At 39.2% G+C, this 26358-nt stretch overlaps 1 protein-coding gene across 2 annotated transcripts in view; it reads right to left on the bottom strand.

Annotated features, from left to right (window-relative positions):
- The window catches only part of GPC6 (glypican 6), a 1053117-nt gene that overhangs the window by 68392 nt on the left and 958367 nt on the right, over positions 1-26358 (bottom strand). For both annotated transcript variants that reach the window (XM_082366026.1, XM_082366027.1), the window contains exon 6: positions 21046-21189. In XM_082366026.1, coding sequence (XP_082222152.1) covers positions 21046-21189 — 144 coding nt within the window. The remainder of the gene's footprint in view (positions 1-21045; positions 21190-26358) is intronic.

The raw sequence follows: 26358 nt of genomic DNA, 5'->3' as shown, positions 1-26358 counted from the left end.
ATGTCTATTTAGGTCTTCTGCCCATTTTTGGATTGGGTTGTTTGTTTTTTTATATTGAGCTGCATGAGCTGCTTGTATATTTTGGAGATTAATCCTTTGTCAGTTGCTTTGTTTGCAAATATTTTCTCCCATTTTGAGGGTTGTCTTTTCGTCTTGTTTATGGTTTCCTTTGTTGTGCAAAAGCTTTTAAGTTTCATTAGGTCCCATTTCTTTATTTGTGTTTATATTTCCATTTCTCTAGGAGCTGGGTCAAAAAGGATCTTGCTGTGATTTATGTCATAGAGTGTTCTGCCTATGTTTTCCTCAAAGAGTTTGATAGTGTCTGGCCTTACATTTAGGTCTTTAATCCATTTTGAGTTTATTTTTCTGTATGGTGTTAGGGAGTGTTCTAATTTCATTCTTTTACATGTAGCTGTCCACTTTTCCCAGCACCACTTATTGAAGAGGCTGGTTTTTCTCCATTGTATATTCTTGCCTCCTTTATCAAAGATAAGGTGACCATATGTGTGTGGGTTTATCTCTGGGCTTTCTATCCTGTTCCATTAGTCTATATTTCTGTTTTTGTGCCAGTACCATACTGTCTTGATTACTGTAGCTTTGTAGTATCGTCTGAAGTCTGGGAGCCTGATTCCTCCAGCTCCGTTTTTCTTTCTCAAGATTGCTTTGGCTATCGGGGTCTTTTGTGTTTCCATACAAACTGTGAAATTTTTTGTTCTAGTTCTGTGAAAAATGCCAGTGGTAGTTTGTTAGGGATTGCATTGAATCTGTAGATTGCTTTGGGTAGTATAGTCATTTTCACGATGCTGATTCTTCCAATCCAAGAACATGGTATATCTCTACATCTGTTTGTATCATCTATAATTTCTTCCATTAGTGTCTTATAGTTTTCTGCATACTGGTCTTTTGTCTCCTTAGGTAGGTTTATTCCTAGATATTTTATTCTTTTTGTTGCAATGGTAAATGGGAGTGTTTCCTTAATTTCTCTTTCAGATTTTTCATCATTAGTGTATAGGAATGCAAGAGATTTCTGTGCATTAATTTTGTATCCTGCTACTTTACCAAATTCACTGATTAGCTCTAGTAGTTTTCTGGCAGCATCTTTAGGATTCTCTACGTATAGTATCATGTCATCTGCAAACAGTGACAGTTTTACTTCTTCTTTTCTGATTTGGATTCCTTTTATTTCTTGTTCTTCTCTGACTGCTCTGGCTAATATGATTTTGATGTGAAAGTCCCTCAAGGAAGTTACTGTTGATGAAACAGCAGTAGGAGCTGGAGGTGGCCTCTCTTTTTCCCATGCATTTCTAGATGGTCTCAGAGGAGGAGGGGAGGAGTTCCTCTGACTTCATTGTCTTGACTCACAGGAGGCTAGTGCTGGCCAGCTGGAGATGCTGGCAGAGAGTCTCATTTACTTTTACCCATCTGCTTTGCTCTTCCCTCCCCACCATGTGAATGGAAAGAGGAAGGCTGGAGGGACTCACACAAGGTTCTAGCACTTTTTCTGTGTTTTCACTAGAAAATGGCAGCGTTGGGCTTCCCTGATGGTGCAGTGGTTAAAATCCACTTGCCAATGCAGGGGACATGGGTTCGAGCCCTGGTCCGGGAAGATCCCACATGCCATGGAGCAACTAAGTCCATGAGCCACAACTACTGAGACTGCATGTCATAACTACTGAAGCCCGTGTGCCTAGAGTCCGTGCTCCGCAACAAGAGAAGCCCCTGCAATGAGAAGCCTGCGCACTGCAATGAAGAGTAGCCCCTGCTCGCCGCAACTAGAGAAAGCCTGCGCACAGCAACGAAAACCCAACGCAGCCAAAAATAAATAAACGAATGAATGAATGAATAAATAAATAAATAAATGAAAGAAAATGGCAGCGTTTAAGATAGAATGCCTCTTGCCAGATCAGCTTGGATGAAAAGGATAGTCAGTGTAGGTTCACTGACTATGACAAGGGTACTGCTCTGATCATCTCACGCCTGCTGAATGGCTATCATCAAGGAGACAAGAGATAAGAACGGTGAAGATGTGGAGAGAAGGGAGCCGTTGTGCACTGTTGGGGGGGAATGTAGATTGGTTCAGTCCCTATGGAAAACAATATGGAGGTTCTTCAAAAATCTAAAAATAGAACCACCATATGATCTGGCAAAATCCCACTTTTGGGTACATATCCAAAGAAAATAAAAACGGGATATCAAAAAGATACCTGCACTCCCCTGTTTATTGCAGCATTTTCCACAATAACCAAGATATGAAAACAACCTAAGTATCTGTCAATGGATGAATGGATAATGAAGATATGGTATGTATCATACCTTATATGTATAAGATATGATATATGAATATCACAGACACACACAACAGAATATGATTCAGCTGTGAGAGAGAAGGGAATGCTGCTGTTTACCACCATGTGGATGGACCGTGAGGCATCTGAGGGCATTATGCTTAGGGAGACATGTCAGACAGAGAAAGTACCATCATACTGCATGGTATCACTTACATACGGAATCTACGAAACTCAAACTTGTAGAAACAGAGGGTAGAATGGTGGTTATCAGGGGCTGGGGGTGGGGGGAATTGGGAGGAGGTCGGTCAAAGGGTACAAACTTGCAGTAAAAAACAAAACAAAACAAAGACACAAGTGTACCACTTGGTGAAGGATGTTGATAGTGCAGGAGGCTGTGCATGTGTGTGGCACAGGCTATATAGGGGAACTCTTTGCACTTTCTGCTTACTTTTACTCTGAACCGAAAACTTGTCTGAAAAATAAATCTATTAAGAGAAAAAAAAAAAGATCTACCTTCTCTGTGGCAGCGGATTCAACGAATTCAATTTTACTTTATTTTTGTTTGTGATCATAATTTTGTGGGCTTTTCTATTCTAGAATATATATATTTCAATGCTGAAAATTCCTGATCTTAGTGGAATAAAATAGAATTAAAAACAGGCTTATGACAACCAGGGCGACCCTATTTTACAAAACACATTTCTAGATGTATTACTCGAATTGAAGTTGAGAAGCAAAGAAATAGCTTAGCACTAAGCCAGTGTACTTTTTGCATGAGTTACTTCATCTCTCTGGATTCTGGCATCCCCACTGGTAAAGTGAGGGTATTGGACTAGATGGGCTTTAACGTCCTTCCAACTGTAAGGACCCTTGAATATAGAGCAAATGTTTTGAATTAGTTTTCCCTGGCAGTGATGGTGAATCTGCACTTTGGCTCCAAGCTGTCTCACCCCACCCTCTGTGACCTTCTTGAGAGGATGGTGGGGAAGTTCATGGTGAGGAAGGAGGCCTTGGCCAGCATTTTTAAAAGGATCAAGGCCTCGGGCTTCATTTACGTCTTGCTCTACTTACCTGAATAAACAGTCTTGTTTTTAGAGTTGGCGAGAGCCAGCGCAAAGCCAAACATGGCTTTGGTGTTTCTGGATAAATCACAGCCCTGTTTGCGTCACAATGACTCAAAAGGGCTGAAAAATTGCTGACCACAATTCAAGATAATGCAATGATTTGGACACAAAAGACAAAACTCTGTAATAAGGATTTTAACCCAAAGTCAGTAATCCTGCAGGGACTTTATACAACTCCCACAAGCATTTTAAATAATGTGCTGAAAGCCTCTTACCATTTTAAATCAATAGAGCTGTAGCTCTTACTCCTAATCATCTGTTCAACCAAAAATAATTTACCTGCCAATGCTGTTATTGTATGGGAAGAGCTTATAAAACGAGGACCGTGTATCCCATATTCCCACAATTGAGAGCTTTGAGAAAATACTAGCAATGTAATGAAAAGCAAACTTAGGAGGGTAGTTGATTGAATGTTCTGGAAACACAATAGTCACCATCCAGACCCAAGGCCTTCTGCCCCATCCTTTCACCAACATCCTTTCTTCACCTCCCTTGAGTGAGCCTCCAGTCTTCATCATAGAGTTCTGTGAAGTTGCTTGAGGCACCAGAAATAGCTCTATGTGTCAGACAGGAAAATTCCCTTCCTTCGTTCCTTCGTTCCTCCGTTCCTCCGTTCCTCCCTCCCTCCCTCCCTCCCTCCATTCCTCCATTTCTCCCTCCCTCCCCTCCCTTTTTTTTCCCCCAAACATAGAATCTTATGAAAGTACCATGAGCAACAAAGAAGAGACAAAATAGCAGTAAACCCACTAAAATGTCTGTTCACCTCTTGTTTGACCTTTGATGGCAGTAGAAACATCACAGACACCAAGAGGATTATAACTTTAGGCCCCTGGGGAACAGAAAGCCAGCACTGGAAGTCTCTTCAAGGGAAACATCAAGTAGCTGTTTCCAGTTGTTTCAAGCTTTGCAAACGAGGTACAATCTGTGAAAACCCATTGCCTATTATTCTAAAGTGCTCCACAAATGTGGAACACTCTTCTTATTTACTGAACCAGGAGAGACTGTTAAGAGGTTCCTGATTCAATCTGGAGCTACGTTATGTTTTGTAAGCCAGGCAGGTGGGACAATTTGGTGGATATAAATGGAGATAAAAATAAGAAACCTGGGTCCTTGCTCTGGCTCCTACGTCCCTGGCAAACCTTAATAACTTTGTGCCTCTGTTTCTCCTTTTATTTTTAAAAGGAGAGAGGTCAGGATGGGGGAAGAGAAAAATAGCTGCAAGATCCTTGTCATTCCACATAGTCAAATCTACTCTCCAGGCACCGATCATTTTACAGTTAAATTACTGTCGATGACTTGCCCCTGTGTTCACCTTCAAGTGAGTCAAAAAAAAAAAAAGGCTATTTCAGATGCTGTTCACCTTCGCATCCGATTCAGCCACCTAATTTGGGTTTTTCATGTCCTCTGCCAGGATTTCTACCTTCCCTGGCCTGAATGTTTTTTAAAAAGCCTTTCGGTGGCAGTCCTCGGTGGTGATGTGAGGCCACAAGACACGCGCTGCTTTCAGAAATGAGTCACCGGAGCCTCAGTGTGTCCCTTGCCCCCTCTACTCTGTCATTCCTCTAGGTTATTTGCATCCACCATTTAGCTGCCTGCTTCCCAAATTCTTTTACAGGACACGAATCTCTTATCAGCTTCCCAAATGTTCACCCTCGGACTTTTCATTGTCATCTTGCTACGTGGCTGCATCTTAAAGAGAAGCTCCAGTGCTCACTTATTTGACAACAATGCAGACACTGGCGTTAACTCTTCCTTCTCATCTGTCTTTTCCTCTTCCTAATGGTACCAAGCAAAACTTTCGTAGCCTTAATCTCCTCCAATCCTGAGGCTTGAACCCGAAGCAGCCACTTCTGTAAAGACCAAAGGCTGGGGCAAAGGAGTTTATCTACTGGCTTTGTGCTAAAGCCAAAATCCCAATGAATAATGAAAATCTTTGAAGTTAGATGTTGTTCTTGTTTGATCAATAATAACAGTCAGGGGCTTCCCTGGTGGCGCAGTGGTTGAGAATCTGCCTGCCAATGCAGGGGACATGGGTTTGAGCCCTGGTCTGGGAAAATCCCGCATGCCACGGAGCAACTGGGCCCGTGAGCCACAATTACTGAGCCTGCGCGTCTGGAGCCTGTGCTCCGCAACAAGAGAGGCCGCGATAGTGAGAGGCCCGCGCACCGCGATGAAGAGTGGCCCCCGCTTGCCACAACTAGAGAAAGCCCTCGCACAGAGACGAAGACCCAACACAGCCATAAATAAATAAATAAATAAATAAATAAAAATTAAAAAAAAAAAATAGCAGTCACACTTAATCTATTGATATCACTATTATTAGGAATAATACTAATGATAACTAAGTTTAATGCAGACAATGGCTGAGCCAGGAACTTTATGTACATTAACTATCATCACCACTGCAACAGGACAACACAGGTACTGTTTTTTGTTTTTTCTTCTCCATTTGAAAGATCAGAAAATGGGACAACAAGGTTAGTTGATTGGCTCATGATCACACAGAAGTCTGAGTTCTGCTCGTGTGCCTCCCTGGGCTTTAGCATCTGTGTTACACCATGTGGAAATAAAGAGGAGTTGTGCCTTGAGGCACAAGAGGTGGGGTGCCTCTCACAGGGGTTGGGAAGGAAAGGAGGAGTGAGGGAAGTGGTCCATCACTAAACCATGTGGGGCTGGCTTCTTTCTCAGTGCCCCTCATCCTCGTTTGCATGACACAAATGCGGGTTTTGTGACACCAAACGCTCCTTGCTTGCTCTACCTATGCCTGCCCCCTGTCTGCCTGAGGCAGTGAAAGAATGAAGGAAACACAGTTGTGTGCCATGCAAGCCTGTACAGCAGGTGTATACCAAGAACCTCATATATATTAGTGCTAGCCCACAAGGTGCAGAGTTTTGGCCTGGGAAGACCTTTGAGTTTCTGTAGAAGAACCTTCTATCCGAAGAACTTAATGCACCCTAGTTCTGCAATCCATGGTAGAATTGCCACGGGGGACTGGTACCGCTGCAAACTAAGTGAAAATAGGAACCCAGAAAAAGAATACATGAGTATTGAGGTTGGCTTTCGCCTTAAGGACATTTCCCAGACCCAGATGACCTGAAGCTTTGGTTTTAATAGATTTGCAGGGAGGGGCAAGGGACAGAAGTGTAGGGCTTCCCTAAGGCCATCAGCCTATATCACAAAAAACTGGAATTCCAAGGGGTTAAATCCTTAGTAGGGGAGAGAAATAGAAATACCCATCACCACAGGCCACAAAGACTTTCAACTGATTAAGTTCAAAGGAATATAAGCTTATAAAAAAAATAGAAACATACAAATAGAATATAAGATATATAAGGAAACAAAGCACAATGTGCAAAAGCCAGCAGAAATACCAGATGAGACCATCAAACACTTCCGATATTAGAAGTATCAGACGCAAAGTGTGAAATAAGTATGTTGAAAGATAGAAAAAGGTAGTATTTAGAAATGTGAATAAGGAGTAAGATACTACTGAACACAGGACTAAGCATATTTGAAAAAGAACAAAATAAATATTAGAAATGAAAAATATAATCATTAAAGTTAGAAACTCAGTGGATGGATTTAATGGGAGATTACATACAACAGAAGGGAGAGGTAATAACCTGAGAGGTGGAGCTAAAAAAATTATTCTGAATGTAGAAAGAGACAAAGACAAGTTAGGAGACACAGAGGATAGAGGGAGAAAGTCTGACATGTCTAATCACTTATGGAATAAAAGTAGAGAAAGAGAGAGGGAACTAGGTTGAGGTAATGCTTGAAGATATATGGCTTAGCATTTTCCAGATAATGAAAGAGACCAATTAGGAGATTTAGAAAGCCCAGCAAATCCTAAGCAAAATAAATTTAAAAAAAGAAAAGAAATCTACGCCTAGACACAATACAATAAAATTACAGAACAACAAAGAAGATCTTAAAAGTAGCTTGAAAGAAAATACAGATTATTTACAAGGGAAGGACCAAGAGTAGGCTTCACAACAGCAGTGATACAAACCAGGAAACAGTGAAATATAAGCAGCAATGTACTCAGAGAAACTAACCGTCCATTCTAGGATGATGTATTGAGCACAAATGTCTCCCAAGAATGAGGGCAAACAAAGACATTTTCAAATAAAACCCCCAGTAAAGTGAATCCTCTAGTATGTATTCCAGACCAAGGAAAGTGATTCCTGATGGCTGGTTTGATGCAAGAAGGAATGATAACGAAAGAAAGTAGTAAAATGTGGTTAATTGTATATACAAAGTTCCAGTACAAAATCATCATCACCATCATCATCATCTAAAATCTAAGATTAAAAAAATTATAAGATAGAACTAAATTATCCAATAATAATAGCATGTGATCTGAGAGGAATATTATCAGAGTTGAGGTGTTCTGAGGTCCTTGTATTGTTCCAGAGAAGGGTAAATATATTGATTGATTGATTAAGCTCAGACTCTGTTAAGTCAGGACACATGCTAAAATTTCAAGAGTAACCATTTTATTGGTTTTTCTAATTGAATAAAAAAAAGTATTTAGATTCCAAACACTAAAAGAAAAAAAGTGGAATGAGAAAAAAATCTTCAATCAATCCACAAGAAAGAAGCAAAAATAAGTCTGGAATGGATGAGACAAATAGAAATCACAAAACAAGATGAAAGAAATAAACTCAACCATCTTAGTTTTTCTAGTGCATTTAAATGAACTAAATGCACCAATTAAAGTATGAATATTGCGAGCCTGGATTTAAATATAAAACCAGCCACGTGATGCTTACAAGAGCCATATCTAAAACATAAGGGTTCAGAAAGGTTGGAAGTGAAAATGTGGAAAGAGATGTCAGTCAAATATTAGTAAAAAAAAAAAATCAGGTGTATCTATGTTATTATCAGAAAGAAATAGACTGGGACTTCCCTGGTGATCCAGTAGTTAAGACTTTGCCTTCCAATGCAGGGAATGCAGGTTCCATCCCTGGTCAGGGAGCTAAGATCCCACAGGTCTCGTGGCCAAAAAACCAAAACATAAAACAGAAGCAATATTGTACAAATTCCATGGTCTACATCAAAAAAAAGAAAAAAAAAAAAGAAAGAAAGAAAGAAATAGACTATAAGGCAAACAACTACTACTACTAGAGAAGGGGGATCCCTATATAATGATGAGAAGGTCCATTTGCATAGAAGATAAACTTGTAACTATAAATACAGACTCAAAATATAAAAAAACAAAATAGAACTACAAGGAGAAACAGATCAATCTTCCTGCCTAGTGAAATAACTCTCCCAGTAACTGATAGAGCAAACCTATCAAAAAAAGAGAAAAAATCAGTAAAAATATATAAGATTTGAAGACCGTTCTGAAAAGGGTCCTCTTATCACATCTTCCCCTTCTCCTCCTCCAGGAAGCCGGGGGCAGTGGCTCTTCTCTGTGGGAGGTAAAGTTTAGGACAGGACATGATGAGAGGGCATGAGGGAGCCCTAGAAATTGGTGCTTACACTTGGTCCACCACTGGGTGTCTCTGAAATTTAAAAAGTAGTGATGAATCACAGAAGTTTATTTAAAAGTATCATGCTTCAGCTACAATTTGATAAATAACTGTAACAAATCTCTGGGTGGTTCACCTATTATTACTGGGCACAAGGAGTGTACTGTTATTAAAAAATAAACACCCACATTCACCCACTCACCCCCACACACACAATCCTTCCTTGTCATACCATGCTCAGAGTTATGCAAATCAGTGTATTCAAAAAATATTCCAATAAGCGGGGGGGGGGGGGGAGAGGGATAAACTGGGAGATTGGAATTGACATATCCACCCTACTATATATAAAATAGATAACTAATAAGAACCTACTGTATAGCACAGGGAACTCTACTCAATACTCTGTAGTGACCTATATGGGAAAAGAATCTAAAAAGAGCGGATATATGTATATGTATAACTGATTTACTTTGCTGTACAGCAGAAACTAACACAACATTCTAAATCAACTATACTCCAAAAAAAAAAAGTTAAATAAAAAATATTCCTAGGGACTCATTTAACTTCTCACTCTCCAAAGGCATGGAGAAAGAAATTTTTTTTTAATGAAAATAGTGTAAAGGGATTGTATTTTATTTATTTTTAAAGAGAGGATAAAGGTTGACAAGAGAGGATGAAGTTTCTTTCACTTGAGCCCTCACCATTAAAATCCTAATGAAATATTTCTTGTTCCTTGAAGACTACTGTATAAAGATGATTTGATTTTCCTGAGTAACTGGAAACATTTTCACGAGGACACGTCTCACACTAAAGATAGCCCCTGGGTTTTTCGATTTTATGTGAGGAGATCAATTAAGGCAGTTTGCTACCTTTCTGTTTTCTTCCCACAGCCGGTCTAGCTGCTTCGTGTTTACCCCTTTTCTCTAGCACTCAAGGAGCTGCAAAGAGCGGGCAAAGGAAACGCTAGGCTTTTTCAAGTGCAGGGATGAGTATTCTTCATTGAAATGAATTCAGGCTGCTTTGGAGAGTTTTCTTAGGTTCAAATCCCTTAGAATAAAACTTACAAAGTCATTGTTTTCCTGCCTCATTACACATAAATAATTTATGAATTTATATTGTAATTTTTCTTCCAGCTGAATCAGAGCTCTACGATTTTGCAAATAATTCCACGCAGAAGCCAATGGCACACACATTCCTGAGACTTTCATTGCAATCGATAAGTTTGCTGTTGCTGTCAGCCTGTGCACTTTCCCTGATTAACCTGCGAAAAGTGTTCTCCTTCATGAATGCTATTCAGAAATAAACAGATATTGTAAAAGGAGACAAAGGCAGGTTCCAGAACTCGAATTCTTGGTGATCTTAAATGATGATGTATGAAAGGAAGAAAGAGGGAGAACAATCTGATTTGCTCCAACTAGGTTGACCCAGAAAGGAGAAGAGCAGAAAAATTGCTTTGCCTAAGCAAACATGACATCAAGTCAGACAAGAGCAGCCCTTACGACATCCAGTATCGAAGATTCATTTAAAAAATACACAGTCTGGATCTGAAAGACATTTAAATGACGGTAATAAAAAAGTCTTTGCTCATTCTGTTTTCCTATTGCTCTTTTTCTCCTACTCACTGGCAACAGCTTCTACATCCTCCTTTGCGATACTGTCTTGGTGGGCTACTGGGGTGGGACTCCTTTGCTCTGGTTGAATGATGATTGAACTTGAAGTTCAGGTAGGAGAAATAGCCATCCGATGCTAAAAATCAACCTGACTTATAAAGGGATGTTGGTTTTCTAGGGCAATGCAGACACTCCCTTTGTAACAAGGATTTAGAATTCCCTTAGATTTCTAAAAACTTTTAAATGCAATCTTTACCTGACTATGGTCTGATTTAAATTAGAGCTAGCTTTATCTGCCATCGCGCAAAGTGTTGTGAGCTCTTTGATTATGTTCTAGCCACTTATACTTGGCCCATATTACAGCACAATAAATATTTGTTGAATGAATGATGAATTTCTCTCTTTTTTCATGTAAGGTTTGTCTCAGAGAGTAAAGAATAGATTTTTATCAATTTAAAAATCTTGCCTTGGTCATCTGTATTTGGGGCTGATAATATTTCTGTTCACAAACATGTCCATTTTCAGTCTGTGTGAGACACAGAGGGACATACGTCCCTGCCTTCTGGACAGTAGGCTTGGTCATGTGACCTGCTTTGGTCAACCAGATGGAAACATTGTGCTGTGTCCCTTCCAGGTGGAGACTCAATAGCCATCCCTGTCACGTTCTCTCTTTCCCCTGCTGCTGTAACAGGCAAAGCTCCAGATGATGGCTGATTGTCACCCTGTGTCCTGGAGTGAGGGCAATGACCATGTGTAGCTGACCCGCAGCCAACCGAACAGCGGGCACTTGCTATGAACAAGAAATAAACTTGTGTTTTTGTGAGGCATTTTGGGGGTTGTTTGTAGTTGCTTCAGTGCCTGGTTTGACCCATCCAGATCAATAGAGTATTGGAAAAGCTTCTAAAGATATTACACAAACCCAACTTCCAAAAAATTATTTGTTAGCCAGCAATATAGTGGTCCTGTTACAGCAGCTGGTTCGTTCATTTACTGTCAACTTGTCTTTTTTTTTTTAATAGCTTGGCCAGTCTTTTAGATGCAAGAAAATACCCGTGAAGTCAGAGCCTTTGACAATAATGACCATGAATGAGCTTAAGTAATAAAATTATTGTGTATTGAAGATACGTTTCTATCTACCTTCAGCATTTATAAAGGGAAGTCAATTTTCACTCAAACAGTTTTCTTTTCATCCGGTTTTCTCTACAATGTTTATGCCTGAGGTTTATAGCTAGCAGTAAAGAGTGTCCAAGTATGTTATGGGAATAGCCAAATTCCCAGGGCTTTAAAATGTATTCCATAGGCCCCAGAGTCAGTTAAAAGCTGATTGATTATACAGCAAATACATCAAAACTGGTATTCATGAAAAATCCCATTTCTTCAGCTCTATCTCTCATAAGCGTGAACATCGCATCTGGGAGCTGTGGAGTTATGGTGCAAATATCTCAGACAGCTATGAGAAAAACTGACTGCAACCTTTCCATAAGCTGCTCAATAATTTAATGAAAGATCTATGTCCACTGATACCTCTCATGAACGCATATTTTAAATGGTATGATTTGGGCAGTTTAGTACGGCTTGTGTATTCAGGCTTTCATAATCAAGTCACTGAAAACACATATTACATAGATGAATAAGGACAAGTAATGGGAATGAGTGTGCAGATGAACTTTTTCATCCGATCAGTTCAGAACTGACAATGTTTTTCTTTAATTTGTTTAAGGTGTGGGCAAAAACTTCTGGCTTAAGAAAGGAGAACAAGCTATCGGATATGGCCTAGATCAAAGATGCTACATTTGTTTAATGTTTTCAATATGCATATTTGGTCAATGATGATTCATTTGTTAACATACCTTCCACATATTCTTTTATTTTTTATACATCTTTATTGGAATATAATTGCTTCACAATGCTGTGTTAGTCTCTGTTGTACAACAAAGTGAATCAACCATATGCATACATATATCCCCATATCCCCTCCTTCTTGCCTCTCCCTCCCACCCTCCCTATCCCACCCCTCTAGGTTGTCGCAAAGCACCGAGCTGATCTCCCTGTGCCATGCGGCTGCTTCCCACTAGCTATCTATTTTACATGTGGTAGTGTATATATGTCCATGTCACTCTCTCACTTTGTCCCAGCTTACCCTTCCCCCTCCCTGTGTCCTCAAGTCCATTCTCTATGTCTGAGTCTTTATTTCTTCCCTGCCACTACGTTCATCAGTACCATTTTTTTTTTAGATTCCATATATATGTGTTAGCATATGGTATTTGTTTTTCTCTTTCTGACTTACTTCACTCTGTATGACAGACTCTAGGTCCACTTCACTACAAATAACTCAATTTCATTTCTTTTTATGGCTGAGTAATATTCCGTTGTATATGTGTGCCACACCTTCTTTATCCATTCATCTGTTGATGGACACTTAGGTTGCTTCCATGTCCTGGCTATTGTAACCCTCAGAATGGGAGAAGATATTTGCAAATGAAACAATGGACAAAGGATTAATCTCCAAAATATATAAACAGCTCATGGAGCTCAATATCAAACAAACAAACAACCCGATTGAAAAATGGGCAGAAGACCTAAATAGACATTTCACCAAAGAAGACAAACAGATGGCCAAGAGGCACATGAAAAGATGCTCAACATCACTAATTATTAGAGAAATGCAAATAAAAACTACAATGAGGTATCACCTCACACCGGTCAGAATGGTCATTATCAAAAAATCTAGAAACAGTAAATGCTGGAGAGGGTGTGGTGAGAAAGGAACCCTCCTGCACTGTTGGTGGGAATGTAAATTGATACAGTATGGCGGTTCCTTAAAAAACGAAAAATAGAACTACCATATGACTCAGCAATCCCACTATTGGGCATATACTCTGAGAAAAGCATAATTCAAAAAGAGACATGTACCACAATCTTCATTGCAGCCTTCCACATATTCTTTATTGGTGTAGTTTATCTCAGATTACAAAATCAAATTCCTACTTCCTGTAGGCTAACGTTTTATGAGGCTCTATACGAGATACTATGCCCTGGAGGAAACACGGTGTATCTAACTGGTTTGATAAACAATGTTTTTTTGCAAACAGTAACTCTTGCCTTTTTGATGACGCTAGCACTAACAGCATGTGATGATGGAGAATGTACATGCTAGTTAGTTTTATTAAGTGCTACTCAAGAGAGGAGAGCTCAATAAATACATGATTGATTGATAACCATAGAATGCATCGTTTTGGGTTTAGCTGAAGTCAGGAATTCTGAAAGAAATTTTCATGTCTGAAGGGGAAAATAAGCATATCAACATACCATAAAATAGACATAAAATCTGTGCAGCCATATTTGGGGTCTGAAAGTGTAACATTTCATTTTTGTGACCTAGAGGTCAGCAAAGCTCTTGCTTAAATGTTTCTGAGGACAAAGGAGAGTTTAAAAATAGAGTTGAAAGTGGTTTTGTTGGTAAAATTACCCCCCAAATGATTTCAGACCACTTATAGCTAAAGCAAGCTGTGCAGAAGTTTTCCCCCTTTAAAATGTGTGGCATGACTTTATTTCATTGTTGGAATCCACATGAGTCTCTGAACATGTCTTGAAGCAGTGGAGCGGAATGGGCTTCTCCCAAGGAGAATGGGCTTCTCCCAAGGAGTAATGCAGCCAGTGGGGTATACGTTACTCCCCAAGGTATACAGACCGCTGCAATTAAACACAGCTTTGCCTGAGTTGAAAGAAACGTCTATGCTTCTTCTGATTTCACTGTTCTTCCACATTCCTGAAAGAATAGCTTCCCAAGGATGTAAAAATAGTCCACTGTCCACTGGGTGTGAGCTGAAAATTCCACATACGGGGCAGGCATTCCATTTAGGTTTCCAACAGTGCATATCATTGAATTAGATTTGTGTTTCCTCCAAGCCCATGGAATAAGTGGAATATCCTGGAGATAAGCCATCATTTTACATGTGTCTTAACAACATTCCCCACTTGGGCTTCATCAGCCACCAGCCTCCTAAAGAAGCCTGTGTTGGGGGGCTCCCTCTGCTACCACACGCTGCTGGTGATGCCCAGAGAAGGGCAGAAACTGAGACCAAATAACTTGGGTGGCTTGGTTTTAATGCTTTGTATTTTCTCCCTGCTTTGAAAGCTCGCTGTATTTTGCTGCTGTTATTGCCAAGGGTTCGTTGAAAATGAAACTAGGGTGTCTCAGTGGGGTTTTGCAGCAAATAGATAAAGCAAGTTCAGGCAGGACTGGGCAGTTCCAAATCTGAAGTGGATTGAGCAGTAGCTGCTTGTTTGCCGGGGTGAATGGGGCATAATTTATTCAGCGGCAGCAGAGGCTGAAAGCCAATCTGGCCTTGACCCATTTATCTTTAGAAAACTAATTAAAGAGCAGAATCTGGTTTCCTGTTGTTATGGAGGCTTTAGTTTCTCCTGTTCATGCCAAGCAAAGACTGAGGGGTGTGTGTGTGTGTGTGTGTCTCTGTGTGTGTCTGTGTGTCTGTGTCAAGGTGGAAAATGGAAAATATCAGTTTCACCTAAAGACAGTAGCTGAGGCTCTAGATAATAAAGCAGTTTCTTAACCACAGCCTGACATCCTTTTGAAATGCAAAATAGTGGATTTAGCTGGATGCAGAATCCTTTGAGGTGACAGTGAAATGCCATGGCAATTTAAAATGAACAACAGACAGTTTCCCGCATCCTTACAACCAAGACTTCCTAAATCACACCAAATGGTCCCAAAGAGGCATGGAAGAACATTTTTAAGACCTGCATTTTACTCCGAAACTGGGATTAACCATCAGACAGGAAATGGTGCCAGAATGTGAGTTGCTTTGTCCATTTTGTTGCTGAACAACAAGATAAAGGGTATAGCTTGATGATATTTTACAAGTACTTAAATTTATACGTATTAATATTGACAACCTATTTGTCACCAGTGGCATACTGATACATTTCAGAAACTGCATTGTGTTTTTGCAAGAACCATATCCAATAATAAACACCTGATTTTGGGGGCCCAGCTAAAGAAGTTTATAGGAGACAAGTGGGGAAGTCCAGCACACGTGGGGAGTGGGTGGGGATGATATTATGCTTTACATTCTTTCCAGTATGTTCTAGGACATCATTCTTTTTTGGGGAAACTACAAGGGTCATAATAACCATCAGATAAGGAGATTGGACTAGTTCAACTGCTGGAAAATCTGGAGGTACCAGGAGAATGTTGGAGAGGGCAGGCACACACTCTGTCAACTGGAGCTAGTCAAGTTGTATCAGTTGGTCCAAACTAAAAGAACCCTGACTTGTCCCACCACTGATGTTTCCTTCTCCCACTTTCCATTTAGCACTAGGAGACCTTAAGCTATCTGCCTTCCCTGTTCCTTCCTCAAGATCTTCCCTTCCAGAGTACTCCTGTTTCAGAGATACCTCTTAACTTTCTTACCTTATCCAAACTGCCCTGGGCTCAGAGAGCTGGAATGATAAATAGGGATACCACTCAGAGGACATTTTCTTTTAAACAAGTGAATATTAAAGGAGGAAATTTAGACATAGTGTTGCCACTGCCTGAATTTAAGGCCAGGCAGACATGTAGCGCCATGAGGTCACAGGTGTGCTACATGAATAAATGAGCTCATCAGTGACAGGCATCTTCTCTTCTGGGTCCATGATGCTACGGAGGGTTCAGGTCTTTATGAAGTGGTAGTACCAGCACAGAGTGGTATTATGAAAACCACTGGATAACTTAACTGTCTATTTATTACAGTTAATATGGAAAGTCAGGTAGGATAACCTGGGCGTGCCTATCCTCATCCCCAGTACAAACCGCTTTGTAGTAAAAAGTATCCAATGCTTTCTCCCTAAATGCTCTAAAAGATATCAGTAAATTCAAGTAGGAAAACAAAGAGTAAACAAGCTATACCACAAGCTATTTCTTACCCCCCTAAATTCTCTATGTCCCAGCTAATGGAAAAATTAGCTCCTTATGCATGAGAGCTGCTGTTGGTTTGTTGTCATTATTAGGGAGGTAATTATTCACTCAGCACAGAAGAAAAAAGCCAATATATTCTATCAGGGAAGAGCAAGTTTTTCAGGCAGACTATACATAGTCTGAACATTGGGACAGAATTCAAATCAGCCACCAGATGAGCTAGTCTTACACAAAGCTGAGACTGAAAACCTTGCCATTGAGAAAGAATACCAAAATGGTTGTTAACCATAAATACCAAGCTGAGAGGACATTCTTAAACCTGTTGGTCATGTACAGTGTTCAATGTTCTCTCTCTAGACAATTTGGAAAGAGGAAGTGGAGGTGGGATTTCTCAGAAACTCTCCGGAATGACCAAACAAAGACAAATGGGGATGAGAAGATGAATAAGAAGACCAAAGCTTACACTATGTTGCATTGTCCTCCACACAATCCTCTGGGAAGCAAGAGGAAAACAAATTCAAAGGAAAAAGAAAGAGAGATTATTCTCTACATAATAGCACAGCACAGGTATAACGGTTAGCGTTGCAGACTGGCATTCCACCCAACCCCACCCCCGACTCCCTCAGAATGAGCAGTAGAATATTTGAGAGTCTGCACACACGTGCTATGATGTTGAATACTTACTGGAGATTCATTGGTTTAACTCATTGCCAACTTGATGAATTAACTTCCAAGTCTAGGTTTTTTTTTAATCTACTTTAATAAAATATATTCCTCTAAGACACATAATTTACAGTATATTTTTGCTCTAACGAATCAGCAGGAGTAAAATAACAGACACTCCCTGCCCAAGTGTGTCCAGGAGCTGTATAGCATGTTGTGTTGTAATATTCTGAGCTGTACTACTAACCAACACGGTGGTATGCTCAGATCTTAAAATCAAGCTACTTTGTGCTGATTTATTTTTACACACTATACTTTCAGTGAAGTTCTAGTGGAATTTTCTTTAAAGAAATCACTGTTTCACATCACATTATTTAAGAGAATTCACAGGGCATAAATTTAAGAAAAAAGGAAGAGAACCAATCTCTTCCTGATTTCAAATAACCACCTCTGGTCTATTTAATTGAAAATCAGTAACAGTGGGCTGGGACAGAAGAACGGCTAGGGTGAGTGTTGGTGACAGGAAGAGACAGATGATGATGGGACCAGTTTGTGAACCAAGTTAGTTGATGGCATTTGTTCATTTCTTGAACAAAGCATGGCTGCTGGCAGGAAGGACTTCAGTATTCTCTGAGGAGTCAGCTTTCCATCAGAAGTGGAATTTATACAAGTATATTCATTCATTATTGGATAATAAAAATAACTTTAGGGTAGTATGTCTGAAAGCTACACCTAAACTGTTTTTTATGCCCATATAACTTTGAAGGAACACATGGAATGTTTCCTAGTGATATAAAAGAATTGACAACTTCCTTATAAATGTAGTAAGACGTTAAATGATGGAACTGATATATTTTTAAGAGAGAGTTTTGTTTTGTTTTCAATTACTTTATATAAGTTTTAGCAGTGGTTTACCTAGTTTGGGATTAGGAGATATATTTCTAAAACAAACCCCATAACTACCACTTCACATAAAAAATTGCTTTATAATAGCTGGTGTAAGAACATTTACCAACAGATCCCAAAGTTAATGCCACAGGTACTAATTTTAAATGGTAGTAAGAAGCAACTCTCCGAGAGATTTATAGCTAAGATATTTTCAGTTTGGCAAAAAGGTTGGGGTGATTGGGATCGTCTTTGGGATGCTGTCTTTTGAAGCATTTTCTCTGCTGAAACACTGAGAGAAATTCAAGGAAGTCTTTTCCAATTATCCTTCTTTTCTGGGACACATGCTTCTTATAAATATTCAGGAAACATCTTTTCAGGGGAAAATTAAAACAAGAGTAGGTAACATGAGACTTGTTCATAAACATTCCAAATAAGCAGTGATATATGGCAGACCCATCAGGACCTATCACCTTTGCGTGTATCTTGAAGATGATTTTATCTGACTGTTGTACAGCACTGCCTGGCCAAGATAACTGCTCCAGCCTTTCCACTATTCAGAACTATGTTGAACCTGCAAAGGGACGAAAGATTTGGGGGAACAAACGGCCGCAAAATGGACATTCTGATGTTAGCTTCGGGATTAGCTTGTGTGTCTCAAGAATAACCCTGTATAGCTCCTTTTGACATGGAAACAGTCCCTTGGTCTTAGGGGCTGGGAAAGTAGCTCCAGGTAGGTTTATGACTGGCTGTGAATTACAAATCGCTAATTCTTACAATTTGGGAAGGAATCAGAATTTAATTGAATAAAAAATTAACAAAACTGCCATTCTCCCTTATAGAGCCCGAAGCCACACCTACGAGGAAGTAAGTACTATATGCCGTCAGAGAATATTTTAGAATAAAATTGGCTTATTGATTTAAATTCTTCCGCACTGACTCTGGTCCTTTTGTACCTTGAGTTTGGTCCTTTTCTCGTGATCATATGATTAACCATTACTAATTCTTTTAAAAAATGATTAAATGTATCTTGGGGGTGCGTAAAATAGAAGATCCTAAATCACTTTCCTATTTGCCAAGATTCCTCAAGACCCTTATATTTGGGGCACTTTGAGGATGACCAATGAAGTTCCTTTATAAAAGATTCAAATACCAATTTTCATATCTACTAGATTTTAAACATCCTGTGAAATTCTCAAAGTGCTGATGTTTTATTCAAGCTGTACTGAATTGTATAAATACCGTTGCCTTGAGAAAAGTATTTTTCTTGTTCTACTTCCCCTGTTTGAGTGAGTGTGTGTGTGTGTGTGTGTGTGTGTGTGTGTGTGTTTCTCCTGGGAGGAAAGAATACTGTGCTTCTGTTTCAAAGGCAAAAAAAATTAATTAGTAGTCATAGATGTTATTATATTGTTCAAAATCAATGCAGTTTTAACTCAGTGGATAATGTACTCCATTTGTTTTCCAATTTTATTTTCCTGAGGTAAGAACATTTAACGTGAGATCTAGCCTCTTAACCGATACAGTACTGTTATCTGCAGCACAACGGTTGTACAGCAGGTCTCTAAAACTTATTCATCTTGCATTGTGCCCAGTTCTGATATGAGAGTTAATAAAAATTCTGAAAAGCCTGAATTGTTTCATTAAGTTAGAGCCAACTGAAATAGGAAAAGCAAAAAACAAAAAACAAAAGGGCGAGAGAGACGGAGGTCAAACCCCTACTCACAAATTGTGCTCTGGTTAAAAGGATCTTGACATACAAAGGAATTTGTAAAATAAAAACCCAAACAATGGAATCTAATGAAACCACCATTTCTTTACAACTGGCTGGTTGTTTGGTGGAATCTAATTGTTTGTTTAAAAGGAAAAAGGTGACTAATTTTAAACTTTTCCTGAAATTGTGAATAGAGAATAGATATAACTAAGGTAAGTACAAGGTTGAAGCAATTACCCAAATGATCCCTTTTTCAAAACCTACACTGAAGAGGGGGTTTTATTTGCTAATGAACAGTAATCAGTTTATAACAATTTAGCAGTTAATGACTCCACTTACCCCTTCACTTTGACACTTCGTGGATAGGTCTTTGTGTTGTAAGCACATTTGCGTTTTATAGAGAGAAATGCTGAGATGTACTTAGTATGAGGCCAAACGCTACCAATTTAATCTTATGAGTTCTATACTGTAGAAGGATATTAGCTAAAATGATAAAGTAATTTATAACAGTGACTAATAAAAGTATATTCATAACCAGAAACCCTTGAGATCTGAGTTTATATGACATAATCAGATGTGGTTCAAGTGTTTTATGACCTTAAGGCTTTTATTTGTTAATTTTACATCAAGATAATTGGCGAAGCAACATTAATGGCACTAACAATTACAGGTATATAAATTGTTTATAGTGCTATAAATTGTATTGAAAACAATTGGGCAGTATTTCTTTGAAATTATGAGCTTTTCATTTTTTATAGCAAAATTTGATGTTTGAAACATATTAGAAATTGTGTTTACTATATTTATGGTTGTAATCTCCAAGTAAATTGCTTCAATGATAGATGTTTGGTCCCCTGACACACGTTTAAATGGATCAAAGAGTGACTATTTCTAAGCATTCCAACTTTTAAAAGACACATAAAAAAGAAAAAATATGGTCGTAGTATTGATTTGGCGTCTCTTGGCAAGATTTTTCAAACAGAAAACTTTACATATAAGGAACATTCATGATAAAGTTACATTGTATCATAATTGAATAAGTAACTGAAGCAGATGAATAAGAAATGTGCTATTGTAATTATATCTCTGGAAGATATAGGAACTTAGTCTCCAAATTAATATTTCAGAAGAAATATGGAGTTGAAAATTTGGCCATTGTATGAGTGGATTAATAGTGATAAGACTTCTTAAATAATCTAATTCTTGACCTAAAAGGAAGATCTCATTACTTTTCAATATTCTAATTAAGACCAGGAGCAGATATAAGAATGAGATGACTTTTACCACCAGCTTTTTCAGAATCCCATTACGTCTTCTAAAGAATAACCTTGGTAACAGAAAGTGGCCACAACGGGAGAACTCACCAGCCGGTCCAAGCTCGTGCCTGCAGCAGTGGTTGGTCTTTCCTCAGGATTGTAAGGCCTGAACCGTGTATTAAAATTTTCGGGAGCTGAGCGAGCAGATCTGAGGGCTGGAGCAGGTTTGGGTTGGCCACATCCCTGAAAGACCTGGAAGAACCATTGAAAGTTTACGAAAGTTATACAATGAGTTTCTTCCTAAGATTATGATGCCAAAGCATTCAGTGCACTGGCTCCCACATGTTTCATGGAACTCTTACCTCCAAAACAACTCTGATCTTGAAACTTAAACAAATACAAGCACCAATGAAACAGAATTACTCCGTCAGATAGAGAGTGACTGACTTATGGCCTGACTCTTATTTTCTACGTATACAGTCAATCCTCATTATTTACAGATTCCGTTTTTGTGAATTTGCCTACAGTCAACCCTCTCCGTATCCATGGGTTTCACATCTGCAAATTTAAACAAACTCGGATCAAATTTGATTTTGAGATCTGCGGGGGCTCCTGGAACTAATCACCTGCAGATACCGAGGGAAGATTGTATTCATTAAAATTAATTTGTAATCCCCAAATCAATACTCAAAACACTTCCGCAAACATGGGCAGAGCAGCAAAGTGCATGTTCACAGCTGAAGTTCAACAAGGAGAAGCTCTGCCTTTTTGCTTCAGCTCTCAAGCTGTAAACATGTGTCTCTTTGGTGGTCTATTTAGTGCCACATTTTTTCCATACTTTTGTGTTTTACTCGGTGATTTCCCAGTTTAAAACGGCCCGCGACCGTAGGGCTGAAGTGCTGTCTAGTGTTCCTAAGGCTGTGATGTGCCTTTCGGAGAAAACTGTGTATTAGTTAGATAAACTTAATTCAGGCATGAGTTACAGTGAACTTGGCTGTGAGTTCAATGTTAACGAATCAACAATATGTATCAAATAAGGTGTCTTTCAGGAGAGACACACCTAAAACAAGGTTATGGATTGACTGGTTGACGAAAATGTGACTAAAAGCTTACAGGAACCTAACCCTGTATTTCTCGTAGGAGCAATGGTTCAGTATTTGCTAATTCAGGGTTTGTGGCGACTCATAGAACACAACTATGCAAATAATGAGAATTGACTGTATTAAAAGTAGGAATTGTAATAGTTATCTCATAGGATGATTTCAGGATTAAAGAAATTATGTCCCAGACATTTTCATGTACTTGAATCTGGCATTCAAGAAACATTCGTTTGGGATTCTTGTTACTGTGACAAATGTATTTCATGTATAGCATATAAGGCCAATAACTTGAGTGTCTCCTCTTTGAGTAATAAAAACCTCTAATAGAAGAATTCTTTGAAAACACTCTCTTGAGCAGTGATGTGGAAATAGGACAAGCAAATGTGGATAACTTCCCTATAATGACAGTTTCCTCTAATTTTGTTGTTGACAGCTGTTCATGTCACAATTAGGGTTGCCATGGGAAATCAAACATTCTATTGTAATGATCTCAGGGACCACGCTGCTAGTTCTTTTCCACAGTGGTTTTACTCAGGGCGGTGTGGGGATACCTCCTTTGCCAGTTTTAGAAGCTTCGCACTCTCTGCTGGTTATCAAGAGATAATCCCTTTGACAGAATTACAGGAAATCCAGTAACATTTTCAGGAAGTTTTGATGAAGTTCAACTTTGCGTTTCTTCCGTTTCTACACAGGAGATTATTCTACCCTGGATACTTCTTTCAGTAAACAAGAGTCAGTTGTTTCAGTCTTTCAGTCTTTCAGGACTATTTATGTCCTCCAGTTCTTAAGGTACACGTGTGTGTTTGGAATGCATTCCTTCTGGTTTTGTTATTTGACTCTGTGTTGTTTAACTCTAAAACAAGCGTTTTTCATCAGGTATATTATGGGATTCCACTGAAGTACACAAGGGCTCCTGAGTGCCATTCCCAATGACAAATTCCATCCTGAGACACAATTCATTTAGTTTTACCACTACAGCTGATTTCTCCTTTGCTGTATTCAAAAGTTCTCCTTCCACTCAGCACTTTGCAGAGCGGGAGTACTTTGTCTCGGCATTCCTCGAGATTGGCCTTAACACACTATTGATTATTCTTCTCTCACACAATTTCTGAAGCCGATGGTGTAAACCAGTGTGATAAAGCTAGTGCGCCCCTTTCTGCCCACCGCCTAAATCACCTCCCAGCAGCAGGGTCATTGCTGATGGAGGGCATTAGCATTTCCAAAGCTCCAGGGTTCGGTTGAGTGTGCTATTTTGGATTGCTTCGAAAATGACAGCTGACTTTTAAAAAGTATAAAGCCTAGGGCAAAACAATATTAATGGCTTTGCTGAGATTTCTTGAAGCTGGGCACATGGAAAGAGTTAACAGACTTTGTTAATTTGCCTTTTGGGAAGAACCTGGCTCACTGGCTTAAGTTAAATCAAAGGAACAAGAAATGCCCTGAAAGAATATTAGTGCTCCAGGGGAGATATTTCATTGTAACAGAAAACCTTACCACGTGTATGATTTCTTTTTGTTTTTGGGGGAGAGTGTTAATTATAAGGCTAGAACATAGGTGAGTTATACAGCTTTCTGCTCGTAGCTTTCTGTTATTTATATCAGGCTTGGATTTTGAAGATGATTTCAGTGCAGAAATTGCTGGGTCTATGATCTATGATCCAAATTGAAGACACAGACTTCTAATTACTATGGAAACAACACCTAACCCCATAATCAGATGGAGACCTTCACAGAAATCTGTCACAATATGTGAAGATATGAATAATGAAGGGCCTTCAGCACAGATTCTAGTATACCCTTAGAAAAAGGGAATTGTCTTAAGAGATAACCTTTAGTGTGGAAGTGCAAAGCTTAGGGATCAAGAACTGTTTTTCAGCTCACCTTGTCTTTGTTCGGGAATGATTTAAAACACCTGTATGATTCTCATGTAGAGAATGTATCTTAAACAGCATATATCCGTCAAATAACTTAGATGACATACAAAGTGAAAATTAATAATTTCATTTTCAATACATGCAATCCATTCGCTAGACAAAATATTTTTCAAACTTGGGTTTCATGGGGTCGTTGACAGAAGGAATTCCCATGCAGAACATTTGGACTGTCTCAGACAATGTTTTTGAGCCTGCTATAGCAGCAGGATAGTTAGGCAAAGTTCTGGGCCTCCTGAGGTCTGGGGCTATATTCCTATAAAGGACCAGTGAACCTTCTTCCTGGTGGTCTGGGTGCCCCAATATTCTGTATTTTGAATAAGGGTAGAAACAGATGAGGAATAATGTGCAGGGGAAAGGTCTTAGTTTCAATGAGTCTGTAGATCAAGGTTCTCCCCCAGGGAGTGGTCAGGACTGCAGATGCAGATTTAGATCATTAGCCTAAAGAGGGTATTTAAAACCCTGAAACTGGCTGCACTCACCAAGGGCAGGTATGCAGACAGGTGACAGGAGGAGCTGAGGACAGCCCAGTGCCACGTCAGCATTCAGAGGACCTCCCTGAACCTTAGTTTCCTCCTCTGTCAAATGGGAATAATAATATTATTTACCACACAGATAGGCTGTGATGATAAAATGCAATAATACATAACGCAGGAAAATAGAAGCCAGTGTCTGGAAAAGTAAGTGCTTGATAATAATTAGCCAATTATATCATTCTGCGATCGGTTCTTTCTAGTTCTGTTTTCTGAGTAAGGAGATTTGAGGGGGAAAAATGTCTGGGCTGATGTTTCTTAAATGTCTTCCACAAAATATTATTTCCCAGGCTGTTAACAGCTGTTACATAAGCAATGGATTCCATGTGTCCAAGTTAAATGAGGTACCTTATCAGGGCTTCACCAGGGTAACACGTGTTCTGACTTGTCAAAAGGAAGAAGCTCATTTGTAGTGTTTTCCAAAACTATCTGGCCAAGGGTTCTCTAGGAAGTTCTTACAAGGTGTTCCAGGGAACATACCAGGACACACTGGGAAGTTTGCTCTAATTAGCTAAGAGGAGAAGTGATTCAGATGTAACTGCACTTACCTAGAGGTATTTGTGAAGCCACTCCCCGCTCCACTACCTTTAACTCAAGAGAAGAAATACTATACAGGTCTCCTCTTTAAAACAGAACTTTCCAGAGGATATGGCTGCAGGCTAAGTCACCTTGTCGTGGAACAAAGCATTAGCTCTGCTCCTTGAAAAAACAGAATCAGTACTGCTTCCTGCCTGACTCCCTCCAAGGAACATTGAAAAGGATAATTAGATAATTTGGAAAAGTATTTGGAAGTCCCAGTGTAGACAGATGCTACAGAGGTACAAAGAAATTATCCTTCCCACCTAGCAGACTCGCAAAACCTGTGGATTTCGGGAATATCTAGCTTGGGAATCCTCTCTTTTAAGAGGATTACTAAGATAACATCTCTGAAGTATGTTGGCATTCTGAGATGAAAGAAGCTGACATTAAAGATAGAAAGTGCTGAAAGAAGAGACATTTTATTGTTTGGAGAAACAAGAAAGAGAGGGGGTGTGGTGAGAACAGGTTGGAGTGCTGTCTCAGGTTTCCGAGTACAAGCATTATTCCTTTAAGAACATCGCAGCACCTAAACATATTTCCTTAAAATAAATAACACAGTGTGCACTTTTTCAGAGGCATCCAAGCTTTTGCCTCTCTGTCTCCCTCATGTTCTGCGGGTTGATTGTACATTCACTGAAGTCATTACTGGCGATCTGAGAAGCAACGGCTGCACAGTAGTCCTGTCTCAGCCCGTGTGTGTGTGTTTTTTAAAAAATTTATCTTCTCAGTTTCTACTCAGTGGGTTTTTATTCTGGTGGGAAAGATGTTGCTATTCCCATACATCATTTTGAAATTTGCAAACAAAACTCTAATCTTGTATAGTAGTAGGGGTGACAGTTTATGCTACCTAGATTTAATTGGACTTGATGTTTTGAGAGTGATGTTTTATTTACTTATTAGATTCTAATTTACATTAGAGTGTTAATGAATGAACTGTGTGTTAGATGACCACTTGGGGAATTCAAATCTATCCCATTTGTTCCCAAGGAAACAGAAGCTATCATATCTGATGGGCTCTACATATATTTTGTCCAAGTGTGGCCACTTCTTTCATGAGAGACAAGTATAATAGGAAGGTCACCAATAAGAGTCTAAAAGCTTGGAGTCCTGGTTTCCATCTTTCTCCTTACACCTGTGTGGCGCGGGGATACTATGTTGTCCCCAAATCTCAAGGCTGTTGTGAAGATAAAATAATATGATGCTTAGAAAAGACACTGAAGCAATGAGGTAAAAAGATGTACTATTATTTTACTGACGTAATCTATAATCAAATAGGACA

Source organism: Balaenoptera borealis (assembly GCF_965194805.1).
Source record: "Balaenoptera borealis genome assembly, chromosome: 18".
Classification (NCBI taxonomy): domain Eukaryota; kingdom Metazoa; phylum Chordata; class Mammalia; order Artiodactyla; family Balaenopteridae; genus Balaenoptera; species Balaenoptera borealis.
The sequence above is the reverse complement of the archived record's forward strand: the minus strand, read 5'-3'. Positions and strand labels throughout refer to the sequence as shown.